General features: G+C 47.8%; 1 protein-coding gene across 2 annotated transcripts; it reads right to left on the reverse strand.

Moving 5' to 3' along the window:
• Nucleotides 1-2,039: 2,039 nt before the first annotated feature.
• On the reverse strand, nucleotides 2,040-13,868 carry LOC311590253 (folate receptor alpha). 2 transcript variants are annotated; one of them, XM_084769127.1, is made up of 5 exons: nucleotides 13,713-13,867; nucleotides 12,949-13,011; nucleotides 7,463-7,632; nucleotides 2,584-2,908; nucleotides 2,040-2,435 (listed from the first exon to the last, which is right to left on the reverse strand). In XM_084769127.1, exons 3-5 carry the CDS (start codon nucleotides 7,622-7,624, stop codon nucleotides 2,155-2,157), a joined length of 768 nt encoding a protein of 255 aa, XP_084625253.1. In that variant the 5' UTR covers nucleotides 7,625-7,632; nucleotides 12,949-13,011; nucleotides 13,713-13,867; the 3' UTR covers nucleotides 2,040-2,154. The 2 variants fall into 2 exon arrangements, with proteins under 2 accessions (XP_084625253.1, XP_084625254.1); XM_084769128.1 differs by lacking the exon at nucleotides 12,949-13,011 and having other exon boundaries at nucleotides 13,713-13,868.
• Nucleotides 13,869-19,414: the final 5,546 nt, after the last annotated feature.

Below are 19,414 nucleotides of genomic sequence, written 5' to 3' on the forward strand. Positions count from 1 at the left end.
GGTCCCTAAGAATCCACAAGAAACACGGCAACTTATTCAAGAAATAAATGTTAGTTGTATCAAATTTCTGGATTATTATACGTGTTACTGTACAGGATGGAGAGATGCTTCGGTCATTAGAGCACTTTGTGTTCTCCAGAGGACCCAGGTCAGCACCCACCATAGGGGGCTCCCACCTGCCTATAACTCCAGACCAGGAGATCCAAGCACTTCCTCTTCTGCCCTCTCCTGGTCTCCAAGGGTACCCCCATGCCCATGTGTCTATAAACGTGCTCCTGCACAAACACATTTTTCTTATCTCAAGACAAGGTTTCTCTGTGTAGCCCTGGCTGTCCTGGGACTCACTCTGTAGACCAGAGATCCACTTGTCTTTGCCTCCTGAATGCTGGAATTGAAGGTATGTGCCACCACCACCTGGCTTACACACACACACACACACACACACACACACACACACACACACACACACTTTAAATAGAAATGTTACTGGGCTGGGCCTGGTATCACAAACCTTTAATGCCAGTACTCAGGAGGTAGAGGCAGGCAGATCTCTATGAGTTGGAGTCCAGCCTGGTCTACATTGCAAGTACAGAGTAGCCAGGCCTCTGCTACAAGGAGAAACTGTCTTGAAAAAACAAAACAAAAGGAAACGTTACTGTAAAACTAGTGAACTGGCTCAGGCAGCAAATTGCTTGCCATGCAAGCACAGGACCTTAGTTCAGTTTTCCAGCACCAAAGTGAACATCTGGAGAGGTAACACACATCTGCAATCAGCAATCCTATAATTGAGAAGTAAAGATGGGTGGAGCCTGGAAGCTCACAGAGACTCCAGATTCTCAGAGAGACTCTATAACACAAAAGATGGAGAAGTGTCTTAGTCACTGTTCTATTGCTCTGAAGAGACGCCACGACCTCCAACAGGGCCACACCTCCTAATCTTTCTAATCCTATCAGAGTTCCACTCCTTGGTGAGTGCTAACTCAAATATATGAGCCTATGAGGGCCATTCGCTTCAGCCTACCACAGAAAGGCTGGAGAAGTGGCACAAAGGACCCATGCTCACTTTTCGGCACCCACAAGGTAGCTCCTGAAAGCTCTCTTCTGACTTCTATATGAGCACCCCGGCAGGGACACAGACACACAGACACACAGACACACAGACACACACACACACACACACACACACAATGTACACACAGAATACACACTAATTTTAAAATTTAGAAGTCTGAAGCTGGGCGTGGCAGCACACACCTGTAATCCCAGCACTTGGGAGGCAGAGGCAGGCAAATCTCTGTAAATTTGAGGCTAGCCTGGTCTACCAAGCCATTTCCCGGAGAGCCAGGCCTACACAGAGAAACCCTGTCTCGAAAAAACAAAAAACCAAATCAATTAAACGAACAAACAAACAAACAAATTTAGACGTCTGATGTGGTACTTGCAATCCCAATACTTAGGAGATCGTCAGGAGGATCAGGCGGTCAAGATGATTTCAAGGCTAACCTGGGCTACATGAGACCTTGTCTCAAAACAAAACCTAAGACAGGACAGAGAGCGCGGCTCTCTCCAGCTTCCTTATCTTCTTCCCAGCCACTCATGTAGAATGTGCTGGCATCACTTCTTGGCCTTTTGGCTAAGATGAAGTGTAGAAGATGCAGGACACTCCTGCTCCTGCCTCTTCCATTGACCATCGCTGAGGTCATCGCTGAGTGGTTAGCCCTGCTGGGGTCCAGTTTCAAATGGTAAAATCCTTAACTGGCACTCTGGGGGCAGAGGCAGGTGGATCTCTGTGAGTTCGAGGCCAGCCTGGTCTACAAAGCGAGTCCAGGACAGCCACGGCTACACAGAGAAACCCTGTCTTGAAAAACTAAATTAAAAAAGAAAGAAAGAAAGAAAATAAAAGAAAAATTAAGTGTATCTGACTAGTAAACAGTAAATGTAAGAGCAAGGAACTAACCAAGTTTAAACAACTTCAATCAGTGGGAAGTAGGAAGCAAAATAATTATATTCTCATTCGCACCTAAATAATTCATAAGACACACGTGGAATGTCTGATTTATTTAAACAGGCTGTCAGAGCCCAGGCCCAAAGGAGTCTGGGATCTGGGAGCCTAAGCCAGGCAGGGAGCGCCAGGCATCAGAAGGTAAAAGGAACTCAGCTGAACACCCAAAGCAGCATCGAAGACAGGCTGCACAGAAGCAGCCAGGCCCCGTGAAGCCCAGCTCCACTCATAGCCTCGGCGTAGAACCTCGCCACCTCCTCATTGGGGTTGCCTTGGGCGGGATCGAACCACATCTGGATGCAGCGGCCGCTCCCTTGGCTGTAGTTGCTGAGCTTGTAGGAGTGACTCCAGACTTCCTCACACAGAGCGGCAGGGGTAGGGAAGTAAAAGACAAAGGGACGGCAGGAGGCTCCCACGGGACACTGGTTATACCCTATATAAATGATCGAGACCATTAGCCACTGTGCCTAGCCCTATCTCCGGTTATGCCCGCCTCCAAACCCCCGATCTTCACACAAAGGCTGCACAACCCCCACCCCTGCACCATTAAAATGCCCCCTCCCACTCCACCCACTCCTTACCCGAGGTCCAGTTCCACCCCACGTGCCAGTTGCTCTTGCAGGTAAAAGAGGTGCGGCAATCCTCCCACCACTGCTGGCAGTCCTCCTTGCACAGGGGAACGTCGAGGATTCGCTCTTTCCGCCAGCTCTGGTCCACCTGCTGGATCCAGGGTCCCAAGTTCGGGGAGCACTCATAGAGGCAGGTGTCCTGGATGAAGTGTCGCTTGCATTCCGGTGTCATAGTTCCACAGTGGTTCCAGTTGAACTTGTACAGGTAGGAAATGTCCTTGTGCACCTCTTGGCTTGTGTTCGTGGAACAGCAGGAATTCTTCTTCCAGGGACTGCACTGTGTGGTGGGAGACACACGTCCACCGTCAGCACGGACAGAATACTTCATGTGCAGCCTTGCGCCTTGTGGGCTTGACTGCCTAGCCAATCGTTGGGGGAGGGGGAGGGGGAGGGGAAGAGGGAAGGGGAGGGAAATACTTGCTGTTGAGCCCTTGCTGGCTGTGGGAGCGCAGAAGGCACAGTCCTCACAAAATCCAGTAACTTATGAGCCCCTGGAGAGATGGCGCTGTGGGTGAGAACACTGGCTGCTCTCGCAGAGGACCAGAGTTTGGTTTCCAGCGCCCACATGGCAGCTCAAAACTGTCTGTAATTCCTACTCAAGGGATCTTACGCCTTCTTCTAGCCTTTCAGAACACCAGGCAGACATGATCACAGGTGATGCACATACATGCGTACATGCGTACATGCGAGCAAGCAAATACTCATACACATAAAATAAAAATAATTTAAAAATTTTTTACTAATTCACGCGTTTAATCCTAGCACTCAGGAGGGCAGAGGCAGGTGGATCTCAGAGTTCAAGGCCAGCCAGGTCTACAATGTGAATTCTAGGATAGCCAGAACCATACAGAGAAACCCTGTCTCAAAAAAAAAAAAAAAAAAAAAAAAAAAATCAGCCAGGCATGGTGGCGCACGCCTTTAATCCCAGCACTCAAGAGGCAGAGGCAGGAGGTTCTTTGTAAGTTCGAGACCAGCCTGGTCTACAAAGTGAGTTCAGAACAGCCAAGACTACACAGAAAAGCCCTGTCTCAAAAAACCAAAATAAATAAAATCATTAATTCACACATATTGTTTCTTTTAGTATATGTGTATTTTATGCACATGTGCCTGTGTGCATGTGTACCCATGCACACATTTGTACGCAAGTGTGGCAGTCAGAAGACAACCTCATGCAGTTTGCCCACTTCCTTTGAGGCAGGGTCTCTCACTGGCCTGTAGAGTACAGCTGAAGGTGTCTGTAGTAACTGCTGGGAAACATGGGGTCTCACTTGTCTTTGTCTCCTCTGTGCTGGGGTCACAAGCCCACATTACCTCTGCCCTTGCCATCTGAATATGACTCCTAGGGATTAAACTCAGGTCCTTGTATTTGTGAGGCAAGTACCGTCTCCTCATTGCTTTTTGTTTTTTAACTGAAACAAAGCTTCCCTACGCTGCCTTCAAACTCTATTTGTAACCAAGAACAACCTTGAACTCCCGAGTCACTCCCTTCTACTCTCAAGTGGCTGTGCTACCATCCAGCTTTTTTTTTTTAATTAATTAATTAACTAAAAATTCTTTTAAAGCCAGGTTTTCACTATGGAACCCTGGCTCACTTGGAAGACACTATATAGACCAGGTTAACATGGCATTCACAGAGATAGACTTAACACCACCATGGCTGGGAACATACCTGGGTTTTCTTTTTCTTTTCTTTTCTTTTTTCTTTTTTCTTTTTCTTTTTTTTTTTTTTGGTGAGGGGGGGCGGGGAGGCGGGTTTCAAGACAGGGTTTCTGGCCTGGAGAGATGGCTCAGAGGTTAAGAGCACTGCCTGCTCTTCCAAAGGTCCTGAGTTCAATTCCCAACAACCACATGGTGGCTCACAACCATCTATAATGAGATCTGGTGCTTTCTTCTGGCCTGCGGGTCTACGTGCAGGTAGAACACCGTATTCTTAATAAATAAGTAAATAGTAAAAAAAAAAAAAAAAAAAGAGGGGGTGTTCTTTGTGTAGCCTTGCCTGTCTTGGACTCACTTTGTAAACCAGGCTGGCCTTGAACTCACAGAGACAGATCTGCCTGCCTCCGCCTCCCGAGTGCTGGGCATACCCAGGTTTTCAATTCAAGTCTTTGTGAGTCCCTACCCACCCTAAGCCAGGCACTTTCCCAGGAAATAAGGAATAAAATGATGAACACAACAGGCCCACTGCTTTGGAGAACTAAATCGATGAAAGGAGGAGAAAGGCTTGTGGGCTTGCAGTGCCACCAGATGGCAGGATAAACGTCACTGAGAAAATGACAAAACCCGGAGAAGGGGTCCAGTGACGTGAACACATAACACGAGGGAGAGTGCACGGCGTGAGAACCATGTTCAAACAATTTGTTGTTGTTGTTGTTGTTGTTTTGTTCTTTTCGTTTGTTTTTTTCAGATAAGGTCTCTCTGTGCAGCACTGAAACTCGCTGTGTAGATCATGCTGACCTCAAATTCAGAGATCTGTGTGCCTCTACCTCTCAGAGAGCTAGCATAAAAGGCACGTGGCACCATACCTGGTTTTTGTTTTTGTTTTCTTAAGACAGGGTTTCTCTGTGTAGCCCTGGCTGTCCTGGCTTTGTAGCCCAGGCTGGCCTCGAACTCACAGAGATCCGTCTGCCTCTGCCTCCCTGAGTGATGAAATTAAAGGTGTGCGCTAACACCCTGCTTGGTTTTTTGTTTTGTTTTGTTGTTGTTGTTTTTAAGAATCTAGAGAGATGACTAAGCATTAAGAATCTACAGCTCAACACCCATGTCCTGTCTCAAAACTGCCAGTAACTCCAGTACCAAACGATCTGACACGTTCCTTTTAGCCTCCACCACCGGACATGGGTAGTGGTCTTTCACACAGACATATAGTCTTAAAAAGAAAGTAAAGTTTGAATAAGTTAATAAAGTTAAGGCTGCTCAAGGTTGCCTCTGCTGCATATAAAAGTAGCACTTGTCGGGGCTGGAGAGGTGGCTCAGGGGTTAAGAGCACTGTCTGCTCTTCCAGAGGTTTTGCATTCAATTCCCAGCAAGCACATGCTGGCTCACAACCATCTATAATGTAATTTGATGCCTTTTCCTGGCATGCAGGTGTACATGCAAATAGAACACTTATCTACATAAAATGAATCTTTCAAAACAAAACAAAGCGGAAAAACTAGCAGCTCTGTGCTCAGTCACTCACAAATACTAGCCCCAGGTATGGAGGCACATACCTTTAACTCCAACATGGAGGAAGCCCATCTGGTCTACTTTTTTAGTTCCAGGCCAGTCAGGCTACAAGGGAGACCCTGCCTCACAGTCACAAAACAAAACAAAACAGCAGTGTAGGAAAGGGAAGAATATAGGACACTCATCCCAAGCTACGGAGCTATTGAGAGTTGTTGGCTCCTAGGGAAGTGGCCCATGGTAGGCTGACCATGCTCCAGAGGTTTATAAAAAAGAAAAGACAAAGGAAGGGGAAGAGAACGTGGAGGGACATGGTTGTCCAATTGGGCCAGATATGATGAAAAACATGGTTTGCATGTACGAAATTCTCAAAGAATAAATATTAAATTTTTATTTGTTTGTTTGTTTGCTTATTTATTTATTTTTGGAGACAGAGCTTTTTCTGTGTAGCCCTGGCTGTCCCTGAACTCACTCTGTAGACCAGGCTGGCATTAAACTCAGAAATCCACCTGCCTCTGCCTCCCAAGTGCTGGGATTAAATCCATTCACCACCACTGCTTGGCTAAAATAGTATTACAATAAATAAATAAACCAGCAAATAGGGCCTAGAGAGATGGCTCAGAGGCTAAGAGCACTTGTGGCTCTTGCAGAAGACTTGGGTTCAGTTCTTAGCATATGGGAAGCTCACAACCATCTGCACCTCCAAGAATGAAGAATCCTGTCTCAGACTCCACAGTAGTCAACCTTCTGTTGTTTTACTTTAGAGTTGCTACTTCACACTGATTTTATTAACTGTTTAGGCAGCTTTGGGATAATAAATGGTCTCCAGCAAACAACTGTTAGAGCACAGAGGCCTCAAACCCTCAAGCCGAGGGCCACAGTCCAGGTGTTTCCTAGATACCTGACCCCAAGTGCTTGTCAGCCAGTCTCACAGGTAGGAGAGTCTCTTCATGACCTCTAAGGCTGGCAGAAAAGCACATCTCTGGCAGCTTAAAGCTCCTTTCCTGAAGCCAGGCGTGGTGGCGCACACCTTTAATCACAGCACTCGGGAGGCAGAGGCCAGCCTGGTCTACAAAGTGAGTCCAGGACAGCCAAGGCTACACAGAGAAACCTTGTCTTGGCAGGGGGGTTGGGGGGGGCACGAAGCCCCTTTTCTGGGCTAGAGAGATGGCTCAGAGGTTAAGAGCACTGTCTGCTCTTCCAGAGGTTCTAAATTCATTCCCAGCAACCACATGGTGGCTCACAACAATCAATAAGGTGATCTGCTGCCCTCTTCTGGTGTGCAGGTATACATGCAGGCAGAGCACTGTATACATTATAATAAATAAATCTCTTTAAAAAAAAAAAACAAAAAACTCTTCCCCGAGACCCCCAGAGGAGTCCTTCTCAATTTAAACCTAAAACCACCACAGTGGTTCCATTTCCTGCCTGTTCCATTTCCCAGGCTCTTCCCCGAACATACTTCCTTATTTGTGCAACGTCGAAGACCAGCTACATGTATTGATTACACTAGCATTTGGCAGCCAATCTGTATTGTCAAAATCACTTTAGAGACCACCCAATGGTCTCTTTAGGCAGGTCTGTCCATCTCCATCACAGACTGGGACTAGATAGTTCTTTCTCCTGACCCACTAGTTCTCAGTCAGCCACCCGTCACCCTTTGTCCTACCTGCTGGTGTAAATTGTCCTCAGGGCCTGGCTTTTCTTTGTGGTGCTTGGCATCCATGCAGACATTGAGAAGTTCAGTCCTGGCCCGAGTAGCTCTGTACTGTGCACATTCAGCTACCCATATCATCAGAAGCAACAACTGCATTGTCATCAGGTGAGCCATGTCAGACCCTGAAAGTACAACTATGGTAAGTGCAACCTCCAAGTATGCATGCGCTCTGCTCCTGTGGGTGGAGCCTATGTTCAGGGACCTTGCATCATCTCCTCCTGTCAATCTTCCCAGACTCAGTGAGGATCAAATGCCCTGGAGACAAATCACTGGTCAGAGCCTTTTTTTATTTCAGTGGTCCTGAGACAAGGAACTTCAAAACAAAGTTCGGCCACCTCCCCAGGTGGTGGCATACGCCTTTAATCCCAGCACTTGGGACCCACTCTGAAAAGACAAGATTTTTTTTTTTTAAGTATTTATCTTTTTAAGTGTTTTGCCAGCATGTATGTCTATACATCACATGCATGCAGTGTCCCCAGAGGGCAGAAGAGGGCGCCAGATCCCCTAGAACTAGACTTTGAGATGGTGTGAGCCACCATGTGGGTGCTGGGAATGTAACACGAGTCCTCTCAAAAGAAGCCAGTGCTCTTAACCCATGAACTGTCTCTCCTGCCCTCAGTTTGTGATGTTTTAATTTAAATTACTGTGCTTTAGAGATCTTAAAATGCCCCTAATCTGTAAACTCTACTCGGCCAAGAACAGATAACTTATTGGAATGCTGGGGGTTTGTTAGTTTTGTTGTTTTTATTTTGGTTTGGGGTTTTCTTCCATTCCCACCCCCCCACCCACCCCCCATTTTTGTTTTTTCAAGACAGGGTTTCTCTCTGTACTCTTGGCTGTCCTGGACTCACCTTGTAGATCAGGCTGGCCTTGAACTCACAGCAAGCCATCTGCCTCTGCCTCTGCCTCTGCCTGCTAGGATTAAAGGTGTGCGCCACCACCAGCCATTGGCTGGTGTTCTTTTCTTTCTTCCTTTCTTCCTCTCTCTCTCTTTCCTTCTAATATTTACTTGTTTACTGTTTATATAGTATTCTGCTTGCATGCCAGAAGAGGGGACCAGATCTCATTACAGATGGTTGCGAGCCACCATGTGGTTGCTGGGAAACTGAACTCAGGACCTTTGGAAAAAGAGACAGTGCTCTTAACCGCTGAGCCAGCTCTCCAGCCCCAGCTGTTGTTTTTAACAAGCCACAGGTATTCACTGCTGTAAGCAAGCTTGGTTGCCCCAAGTGCACAGGACAGGCTTGCTCACACTACACAGGCAGGGAGTACAACTGGATGTATGCTTGCCCAGGATTGGACAGAGGTGGGAAGTACATAGCCTTTGAGGCGTCTTCCTGTCTAATGCAATTCCAGCACCATACTCTGGGAATTCTGGGTTCAACCTGGCCAGTATTTAATACAGCTTGCTTCAGATTTGCTCAAGAATTGCGGTAGTGGTATTACTGTTGCTTGGGTAGGATTAACAAATTCTTTTTTAAGCCAGGTGTGGTGTTGCACACCAAACCAAACCAAATTCTGGGTTTGTTGTTGTTGTTGTTTTGGTTTTTTTCAGGACAGTGTTTCTCTGTGTAGCCCTGGCTGTCCTGGACTTGCTTTGTAGACCAGGCTGGCCTCAAACTCACAGAGATCTGCCTGCCTCCGCCTCCCGAGTGCTGGGACCACAGGCGTGGGCCACAGTGCCCTGCCCCATTGACTTTTTTCAGGTCAGTTTCTTCTTCTTCTTCTTCTTCTTCTTCTTCTTCTTCTTCTTCTTCTTCTTCTTCTTCTTCTTTAAAAGTTTTTGACAGCTATTTATTTAGTTTGTCCTGGGTATGCACACATGTATGTATCTTGACATGTGTGTGGAGGTCAAAGGACAATTTGCAGGAGTCAGTTGTTGCCTTCTGCCATAAGAGACCCAGGGATTGAACTCAGGTTTCAGAAAGTGCCTTTACCCACTAAACCATCTCTCTAGCTCCAGGCAACTACTTAATCAGGGATCTCTATTTTATTTTTGGTTTGAATTTTCAGTTAAGGTCTTACTAGCCCTGGCTAGTCCGGAACTTGCTATGTATCCCAGGGTGGCCTTGAATCCACCAGAAATCTGCCTTATACCATCATGGCTGGCAAGTCAGATTTTTATACCAACTGACTTTTTGGGGGGTGAGAGGGAGGGCAGTTCAAGACAGAGTTTCTCTGTGTAGCCTTAGCTGTCCTGGACTCACTTTGTAGACCAGGCTAGCCTTGAACCCACAGAGATCCTCCTGCCTCTGCCTCCTGAGTGCTGAGGTTAAAGCATGTGACAACACCAGGCCACCAATTGACTTTTTATAAAAGTTTTACAAATAGAGCCAGGCATGCCTGTAATCCCAGGGGTATTGGGGCTGGAGAGATGGCTCAGAGGTTAAAAGCTCTGTCTGCTCTTCCAGAGGACCCGGGTTCAATTCCCAGCACCCACATGGCAGCTCACAACTGTTTGTAACTCCATCCAGTTCCAGAGGATCCAATATTCTCACACATGCATGCATATAGGCAACATTAGTCCACATAAAGTAAAATAAATAAAAATTTTACAAATAAGATTATTTAGGGGCTGGAGAGATGGCTCAGAGGTTAAAAACACTGGCTGTTCTTCCAAAGGTCCTGAGTTTGATTCCCAGCAACCACATGGTGGCTCACACTCATCTATAGATCTGGTGCCCTCTTCTGGCATGCAGGCACACATGCAGCCAAAATACTATATAAATAATAAATAAGTAAATAAGGTATTTAGTTTGGTGGCACACACCTTTGATCCCAGCACTGGAGGGAGATACAGAGACAGGCAGATCTTCGAGAATTAGACAGGTCTGACACAGTGAGACCCTGTCTCAAACCAAACAACCAAAACCTTAAGAAGCTGCAGCTAAATTGAAGATTTATGGAATTTTATTTGTTTGTTTGGAGGCCCAGACCACCCTTGAAATCCCGAGCTCAAGACAAGCATTGGTGGCACACTCCTTTGAGCCAGCACTCAGGAGACAGAGACAGCCTGGTCTACAGAGAGTGCCAGGGCAGCCTGGACTACATAGAAAACCCATGTATTGCTGGGTGTGGTGCCTTTAATCCCAGCACTAGGGAGGCTGAGGCAGGTGGATCTCTGTGAGTTCGAGGTCAGCCTGGTCTACAGAGCGAGTCCATGACGGCCAAGGCTAACACAGAGAAACCCTGTCTCAAAAAAATTATTTGGGGCTGGAGAGATGGCTCAGCGGTTAAGAGCACTGGCTGCTCTTCCAGAGGTTCTGAATTCAATTCCTAGCAACCACATGGTGGCTCATAACCATCTGTAATGTGATCTATGCCCTCTTTTGATGTGCAGGCATGTATGTAGGCATAACACCCTATATGTAATACATACATACATACATACATACATACATACATACATACATACATACATACTTTTTTTTTTAATCCTGAGCTAAAGAGATTCTGAATCTGGCTAACCCCCTACAGAGTTGAACTATCCACACAAGGTTTGTTTCTTCCGGTTTTTGTTTGATCTTGTTTTGTTTTGTTTTTTGAGACAGGGTTTCTCTGTGTAGCCCTGGCTGTCCTGGAACTCTCTATGTACACCAGGCTGGCCTCCAACTCAACAGAGATTCACCTGCCTGTGCTGGATTAAAGGCATCATGTCCGGCTTTCCTTTTCAGATCTATCACTTGGTCACATCACAGACTCAAACTCCCCCACCCCCACCCTACCCCCTCCAGAGACTCTGTGACCCTGAGGAGCTCCCGGCCAGCCAGCCAGCCTTGAGATTTTGGGCGACTCGGGAGCCTCCTCCTACAGAGCTGTCGCTGCCTTGGCCATCATATCATCATCCACTGACTGAAAACACTGAAAAAAAAAACCTTTTTTTTCCGAGACAGGGTTTCTCTCTGTGGCCTTGGCTGTCCTGGACTCACTTGGTAGACCAGGCTGGCCTCGAACTCACATCGATCCGCCTGCCTCTGCCTCCCGAGTAGTGGGATTAAGGCCAAAGACACTGAGTTTTTGGAAAGGGAATCTTCCTACCTGTCCCCTCCCTCCTCAAAATATTTCAAATTGCTAAAATGTTCCAAATTTACTTCCCACGAACCCTCTCCACCTCAATTCCAAGTCCATGCTTCATTCAAGACTTGATAAAGCAAATGGGCTTCCTGTCAGGGCCAAAAGAAACCCAGGGAGCTGGGCGTGGTGGCACATGCCTGTAATCCCAGCAGAGGCAGGCAGATCTCTGTGAGTTCTACAAAGCGAGTCCAGGACAGCCAGGGCTACACAGAGAAGCCCTGTCTCGAAAAACCAAAATAAATAAAAAAGAAAAAAGAACCCAGGACTATCCGTGGCACCTACTAGGTCATCCTGGCCTCCCAGTTCACTCAGTGGCTCCTAATCGCTCTGCTTACCCTGCCCCTCCCCTGGGCTTCTCTGGCTCAGGGGCTTCCTTCCACCTTATTCCCTAATTACCCTGGAATTTCAGCTATGTTCCCTTTTGTCTTCTTCTCTTGGTTCCCCCCCCTCTTGCCCTATCTTCCTCTCCCTCTACCCCCCCAACCTCCACCCCATGGCCCGGTCCAGCCTGCTACCCATTTTCAATCTACTTTCTCTGCACGCTTTCGCATGCTTCTGGCTGTACTCTCTCTCACATCTACGACAAATCCCGCCCCCCCCCCCATACCTTGGAGTGGTCATGCCCTCGGTTAATAGATTTCTCTCCATATTACCCCATTTCCCAGTGGGGTATAGAGGAACACGTCATTAGTCCCAGCAGAGGCGGGAAGATTGCAGCCTGGTTTACAGAGTTAATTCCAAGACAGCCAGGCTACATAGAAAATCTCACTGTCTCGGAATAAAACAAAGACCAAACAAACATAAAAACAGTAACAAGCTGGGCAGTGGTGGCACATGCCTTTAGTTCCAGTTTTTGGGAGGCCGAGGCGGGCAGATCTCTGTGAGTTCAAGGCCAGCCTGGTTAACAGAGCAAGTTCTACACAGAGAAACCCTGATTCCCGGTGTCCTGACAGGACTCTCGGACCGCGCAGGCATAGCAAGGCTAGACTAAGTCAGGAAATTAATGCCCACCCAGCTTTCTTCTCTGCCCCACTCCCAGCCTTTCTTTTCTGTGGCCCTGAGTATTGAACCCAAGGCCTTGCTCTTGCTAGTCAGGACCTCTACTGTTAAAACTATTACAAACCTTCCTTTCGGTTTTACTCTGAGACAGGGTCTCACTCTGTCACCCAGACTGATTTTGAACTCATTCTACGGCCCAGGCCCTGAACTTTCTTGTCTTGCCTCAGCCTGCAGAGCAGACAGGATTACAGGTTAACACCACCGGACCCAACCAGTCTACTTATTCCAATAATGTCTATGCATCAGGCTTTCTCATTTAAATCACTCACTCCAGGACCCGGCCATGTTTCTGTTAATCTACTTACTCTAATCTCAGCGTCCAGGCCCTGGAGACAGTCCTGTTGGAGCGCCAGGTGTGTCTTCAACTCCTGCAGGGTAAAACAGGACCTGCCTACTTAGAGCACGGGGAGGGGGTGGGAGTTAAAGCCCAGAGAGCTTGGCCCAGCCCAGGCCTCATTCCCCTCTCTGCTTGACCATGCGGAAAACAGACACAAGTATCTTCAGGTCGTTTCACAGAAGATTAGACGTAGAAGAAGAAGAAAAAAACGTCTCCAAATAAAGGCTGATTTCAACTGTGTGCTACCTACTGAGGCTACCCACCCAAGTCTGACCCTTTCCCCCAACTCCTCCTGCTGCAAAATGCTCCAAATTGCTAAAATGTTCCAAGTCCCTGCTGAGTCCCCGCCCCACCCCACCCCCACCCCCCACCCAGGTCTTTCCCAGTCTCTTTGAAAACTTCTTTTCTTTTTAACTTCCTTCAAGGAGAATTTTCAGTCTCCCTGGGAACCACAATCCTGCAAGCTCATCACTGTTTTCCCAGTCACACACTTCAGATCTTAGTCCACCTGTGACACCGCCCCACCCCACCCCACGCATACAGTTAGTGGCCCTAGGCTAGGAGAGCTGAGAAGTCAGCACTGGCAGAAGCCCTAGGTTCTGGTTAAAGGACAGACACTACCTACTGCCTTATAGTGGAACCTTGGGCCTGGCCATGCTCTGCTCTGGGCTTCAGGCACTAAGAAGAAAGCCTAGGCAATCCGGCAAATCCTTTACCACAAACTGGGGATACCTTAGGTATGCGGTCCCTGATAAGTAGGTGTCAGGCGGCAGCAGCGCGGGAAAGGAGGCAGCTCTCACACTGGCTCAGCTCGAGTCGCCACTTGCTTCCTTTATTCCAGGAGCCTGGGAGGTTTAGTGGCCTAGGAGACGGGGGCTGTGAGCAGGCAGTGGGAAGGGAGCCCAGGAATGGAAGCCTGAGATTGGGCGAAGGCCACGCGGCTGTTAATTATTGCATGTGTGCAGCCAGCCAGGCCTCTGCAAGGGATGGGAGGCTTGGTCCCCGGGGAGGTATGGTGAGGGCTTGTCTAGCCACTGTGAGGCCCTGGGTTCAATCCCCAGCATTGAAGATAAACAAACAAATAGCTGGGCAGTGGTGGTGCTCACCTTTAACCCCAGCACTCAGCAGGCAAAGACTGGCGGATTTCTGTGAGTTTCAGAGCAGCTTGGTCTACAGAGAGAGTTCCAGGACAGCGAAGGTTACACAGAGAAACCCTGTCTCAAAAACCCAAATTAATTAAGTAAATAAAAGCGTAGGAAAGGCCAAACACTCAGCCACCCCCTCCCCCAGCAGAAAGGCCCCCCTCCCCCAAATAAACCAAACTTTGTGCTTGAGCCACTAAGATCCTTTAAAATAATCACATCCACCAGATGTGGTGGACAATGCATGTAATCTCAGCACGCAGGAGGCAGAGGCGGGCAGATCTCTGTGAGTTCGAGGCCAGCCTGGTCTACAAAGTGAGTCCAGGACAGCCAGGACAAAACAGAGAAACCCTGTCTCCGGAAGAAAAAAAAAAAAAGAAGGTCCCATGTCCCCAACTTCTGCCAGCTACTAGTTTCCCCAACCATACCGTTGTCAGTCACTTCCAGTCATAAAATCATTGATGGTCTAAATCTTCAGACAGGAGCCTCAGTGGTTTGAAAGCCCAAACTCCCTTCTCCTGCTCTATTCCGTCGTCTCCTCCGCTGATAGGTCATTATGGTTAAGATCTGAGCTAATTTTGACCCCTCCGGCATCCCATTGTAGCCAAAACAGAGTCCACCACGCCCAGCCCCTACCCGGAGGCCAGGACGGTGCTGCTGTGCAAAAAGGGAACAGATTTGAGCAGGAGAAAATGGAAAGCTGTTGATTGAGTGTGTGTGTGTGTGTGTGTGTGTGTGTGTGTGTGTGTGTGTGTGTCCAGAGGAAGGCTCCGAGTTGGATGTGGATGTAGAAGCTGTCTCAAATAGAAACTTAGGTAAGATAAGAAAAGCCAATACCTTGGTGAATGCCGGGAGAGAGAGAGAGAAAAGGGAGGAGGGAAAAGAAGAGGAGAAGGAGGAAGGAGAAGAGACGATTTGGTCTCCGGAGGATAATTAGCCAAAGAGGAAGGCCCCATAAAAGAGACCTGCTCTTAGGAGGTCCCTGACTCAGTGGTTCTGCCTCCTCCATGGCTCAGCAGTGTACCCGAGTCCTGTGATACCCCAGGAGTGTTTGTCTTGGGAAGATCACAGCAGGCTGAGGACTTCTAGGTCTCCTTTTCTGTTTATCCTTTCAGATAAGCCTGCTGACTTGGGGAAGGGCAGGCCAGTGCTTAAAGCTGAGGCCCTGGGTAGTGGCACCTGCCTCTGCCTGGGAGGCTGATTATTAACTGGTCTTTATGGCTCCTCTGCTCCTGAGCTCTACAGATTCAGAATAAGTCATCTTTGCAGTGAGGATTTGAGTTGAAGATTGAGCTCTGGGCCTATAGTGAACGTCTAGGAGAGCCAGAGGCAGAGGCAGGCGGATCTCTGTTAGTTCGAAGCCAGCCTGGTCTACAAAGCAAGTCCAGGACATGACTGCTCCTAGGTATGGTGGAGAAGGAGACTTATTGTAGATACGAGGACGAGGAAGGCCAGAGGGATCTGGAAGGGGCCAGCGTGAATATGACCCTGACCCTGGACCATGTGAGGAGAGCAGAGAGAGGCAAGAGACCAAAAGGGCAAAAGTGTAAAAACGGACGCTGAGAGAACTGAGTGGCCTGCCTAGGCACCTCCATTAGCTGTCTCTCCTGGTGTGAGACCTAACACTGCCCTGAATGTTGAGGTGCTGTGCCCACCTGGAGCCTCAGTGCTAGGATTGTTTGACCACTAGGGAGGGACAGAACGGAGCAGTCACCTTGGAAGCAGTCCAGGTTGTGTTTCCCTGAGCTAACAGTTTATTATCAGCCAGACCGTTATCGTCTCTTCTGGCTCAGCCTGCAAGGGTCTTGTGACCGGCAGTAATAACAAGAAACCATCTGACACCCCCACATCCAGCAGTGGGGCTAAGGGCCACCGAGCAAAGAGGAGACTCCCAGATTGCAGGAGGGAAGGATCTGAGCGATCTGAGCTCTTCTGAGTGTCAGCCCCCACGCACGTGCCTTCATCACACCGCCCATCTCAGAGCTGTGGGGACAAGGCCAGTCTGATGGTCTTCATTTGCAGGACACAAGTCTGTCTGCATCCTGAGGCAGCATCCTAAGGACTGCAGACTCCATGCTGTTGCTCTTTCTTTCTTTCTAGACTAGGTTTTTCTTTGTATAGCCCTGGGGTCCTGGAACTCACTCTGTAGACCAGGCTGGCCTTGAACCCAAGAGATTCTTCTGCCTCTGCCTCCCAAGTGCTGAGATTAAAGGCTTGCAACACCGCTCGGCTCCAAGCTGTTTCTTTTTCTTTTCTTTTTGTTTTGTTGTTTATTTGTTGTTTTGTTTTGTTTTGTTGAGACAGGGTTTCCTCTGTGTAGCCTTGGCTGTCCTGGACTCCCTTTGTAGACCAGGCTGGCCTTAGACTCAGAGATCCATCTGCCTCTGCCTCCTGAATGCTGGGGTCAGAAACATGTGCTACCACACGCAGCTTCCATGATGTTTCTTTTCTTTTCTTTCTTTCTTTCTTTCTTTTTTTTTTTTTTTTTTTTTTTTTTTTTTTTTTTTTTTGGTTTTTCTGTGTTAGCCTTAGCTGTCCTGGACTCACTTTGTAGACCAGGCTGGCCTCGAACTCACAGCGATCCGCCCACCTCTGCCTCCCGAGTGCTGGGATTAAAGGCGTGCGCCACCACGCCCAGCTTCTTTCTTTCTTTCTTTTTTTCCCTTTTTGGTTTTTCTTTTTTGTAAAGATTTACTTATTATGTATACAGAATTCTGCCTGCATGTACACCTGCAGGCCAGAAGAGGGCATCAGATCACATTATAGATGGTTGTGAGCCACCATGTGGTTGCTTGGAATTGAACTCAGGACTTTTGGAAGAGCAGCTAGTGCTCGTAACCTCTGAGCCATCTCTCCAGCCCCTTCTTTTGGTTTTTCGAGACAGGGTTTCTCTGTGTAGCCTTGGCTGTCTTGGACTCACTTTGTAGACCAGGCTGGCCTCCAACTTGCAGTGATCTACCTGCCTCTGCCCCCCCCATCCCCCCAAATGCTGGGATTAAAGATGTGCACCACCATGCTCCACGATGTTGTGTGTTTTATTATTTACAATAACATTGCTCCTAAGCTGAGGATGGTGGTGCATGTTGGTAAACCAAGAACGGCCTACATTCCAGAACCTGGTGCTCCCCCATCATGCCTTTAGTGACTTAGCACCAGCAGCCCCATCATCAAATGCCCCATTTTCCATGCAGATAAATGGTGGGTATCTGCATGCTCCATATATCCCTTATAAAACCTGGGCCTTCGCAGCTCAGAGGCAGCCTTCTGTAAGCTCTCCCCCAATGCCCCCTACCTCTCTTTCCAAGACAATGTTTCTCTGTGTGTAGCCTTGACTGTCCTGGACTCACTTTGTAGACCAGGCTAGCCTCGAACTCACAGAGATCTGCCTGCCTCTGCCTCCAGAGAGCTGGGAATAAAGGCATGTGCCACTACCGCCTGGATCTAATAACATGATCCATCCACTACCTCTTACATGAGGTCTGTTGCATGCTGTGATTATTTTGGGCATCCCTTGGTTCTCCAATCTCAACAAAACCCTTACAGTACATGACTATGATCTCAGTACCCAAGAAGTAGAAGCAGGAGGATCAGGAATTTAAGGTCATCTTTGACTGTGTAATAAATTCTAAGGCTGGGCATGGTGGCGCACACCTTTAATCCCAGTACTCTGGAGGCGGAGACAGGTGGATCACAGCAAGTTCGAGGCCAGCCTGGTCTACAAAGTAAGTCCAGGACAGCCAAGGCTACACAGAGAAACCCTGTCTCGAAAAAAAAAAAAGTCTAAGTCAACCTGGGTGTGCTGGCTAGTTCTATATATATATCTGCTTTTCCATAGCTTTGTCAACACAATACACTATAGCAGGAAACACAAGCTATAGTCATATGAGAGGCAGGAACTTGAGTTAAGAAAATGCTTGGGGGCCAGGCAGTGATAGCACACGCCTTTAATCCCAGCACTTGGGAGGCAGAGGCAGGCAGATCTCTGTGTGTTTCAGGCCAGTCTGGTCTACAAAATGAACCTAGGACAGCCAGGACTACACAGAGAAACCCTGCCACAACAAAAACAAACAAAAAGACTGAGCTGTAGGCACCACGCCCGGCTAAGAACAAAATTTGGGGCTGGAGAGATGGCTCAGTGGTTAAGAGCACTGTCTACTCTTCCAGAAGTCCTGAGTTCAATCCAGCAACCATATTGTGGCTCACAACCATCTATAATGAGATCTGATGCCTTCTTCTGGTATGCAGGCATACATAAATAAATAAATATTTTTTAAAAGTTTTATTTATTTATTACATATACAGTGTTCTACCTGCATATAGCTGCTGCAGGCCAGAAGAGGGCACCAGATTTCATTATGGATAGTTGTAAACCATCATGTGGTTGCTGGGAATTGAACTCACAACCTCTGGAAGAGCAGCCAGGGCTCTTAACCTCTGAGCCATCTCTCCAGCCCAAATAAATAAATCTTTAAAAAAACAAACATGTATTTGTTTTGAGTGGGTATGCATGTGAAGGGGGGGGAAGTGTGTAGGGGTGTGTGTGTGTGTGTGTGTGTGTGTGTGTGTGTGTGTGTGTGTGCATGAACAAGCAGTATGCCACATCTAGTGGAGGTCAGAGGACAACTGTGGGAAACAGTTTCGTCCCTCTACCATGTGGGCCCTAGAGATCCCAAGGCTCAGGTCATGAGCCTTAGTAGCAGCAAATTGCCTTTACCTGCTGAGTCAACTTTTTTTGTTGTTGTTATTTTGTTTTGTTTTTCGAGACAGGGTTTCTCTGTGTAGCCCTGGCTGGCCTCGACTTGCTTTGTAGACCAGGCTGGCTTCAATCTCACATCGATCCACCTGCCTCTGCCTCCTGAGTGCTGAGATTAAAGGCATGCGTCACCATGCCAGCTTCCCTGATGAACATTTAAGAATATATATTATCTGGGTGGGGTGGCGCACACCTTTAATCCCAGCACTCAGGAGGCAGAGGTAGGTGAATCTCTGTGAGTTTGAGACCAGCCTGGCCTACAAAGAGAGTTCAAACCAACCAAGGTTACACAGAGAAACCTTGTCTCAGAAAAAACCCAACACCAAGAAAAGAATATATATTAATTCATTTATTTTACTGTGTGCATGTTTGTGCCTGAGTATCTGTGCATACTGTTATAAAATATAATGTAGCAAGGGAGTACCATGGCAGGCCCATGCCAAGGTGTGCCCCTGAGAAATGACACCATGCAACAGATCTGTTATAAAGGGTGTTTATTGTGGGAAGGGAGAGGTGTGAGGACCTGGGAAAAGGTAGAG

This window comes from Acomys minous, assembly GCF_964271855.1.
Source record: "Acomys minous genome assembly, chromosome: 2".
NCBI lineage: Eukaryota > Metazoa > Chordata > Mammalia > Rodentia > Muridae > Acomys > Acomys minous.

Coding starts and splice junctions, on each gene's coding strand:
- LOC311590253 (XM_084769128.1), bottom strand. CDS start 7,624: ATGGCTCACCTGATGACAATGCAGTTGTTGCTTCTGATGATATGGGTA. Junction 2,909..7,462: donor AGGACAATTTACACCAGCAG/GTAGGACAAAGG, acceptor CCCACCACACAG/TGCAGTCCCTGGAAGAAGAA. Junction 2,436..2,583: donor GGGGTGGAACTGGACCTCGG/GTAAGGAGTGGG, acceptor TCATTTATATAG/GGTATAACCAGTGTCCCGTG.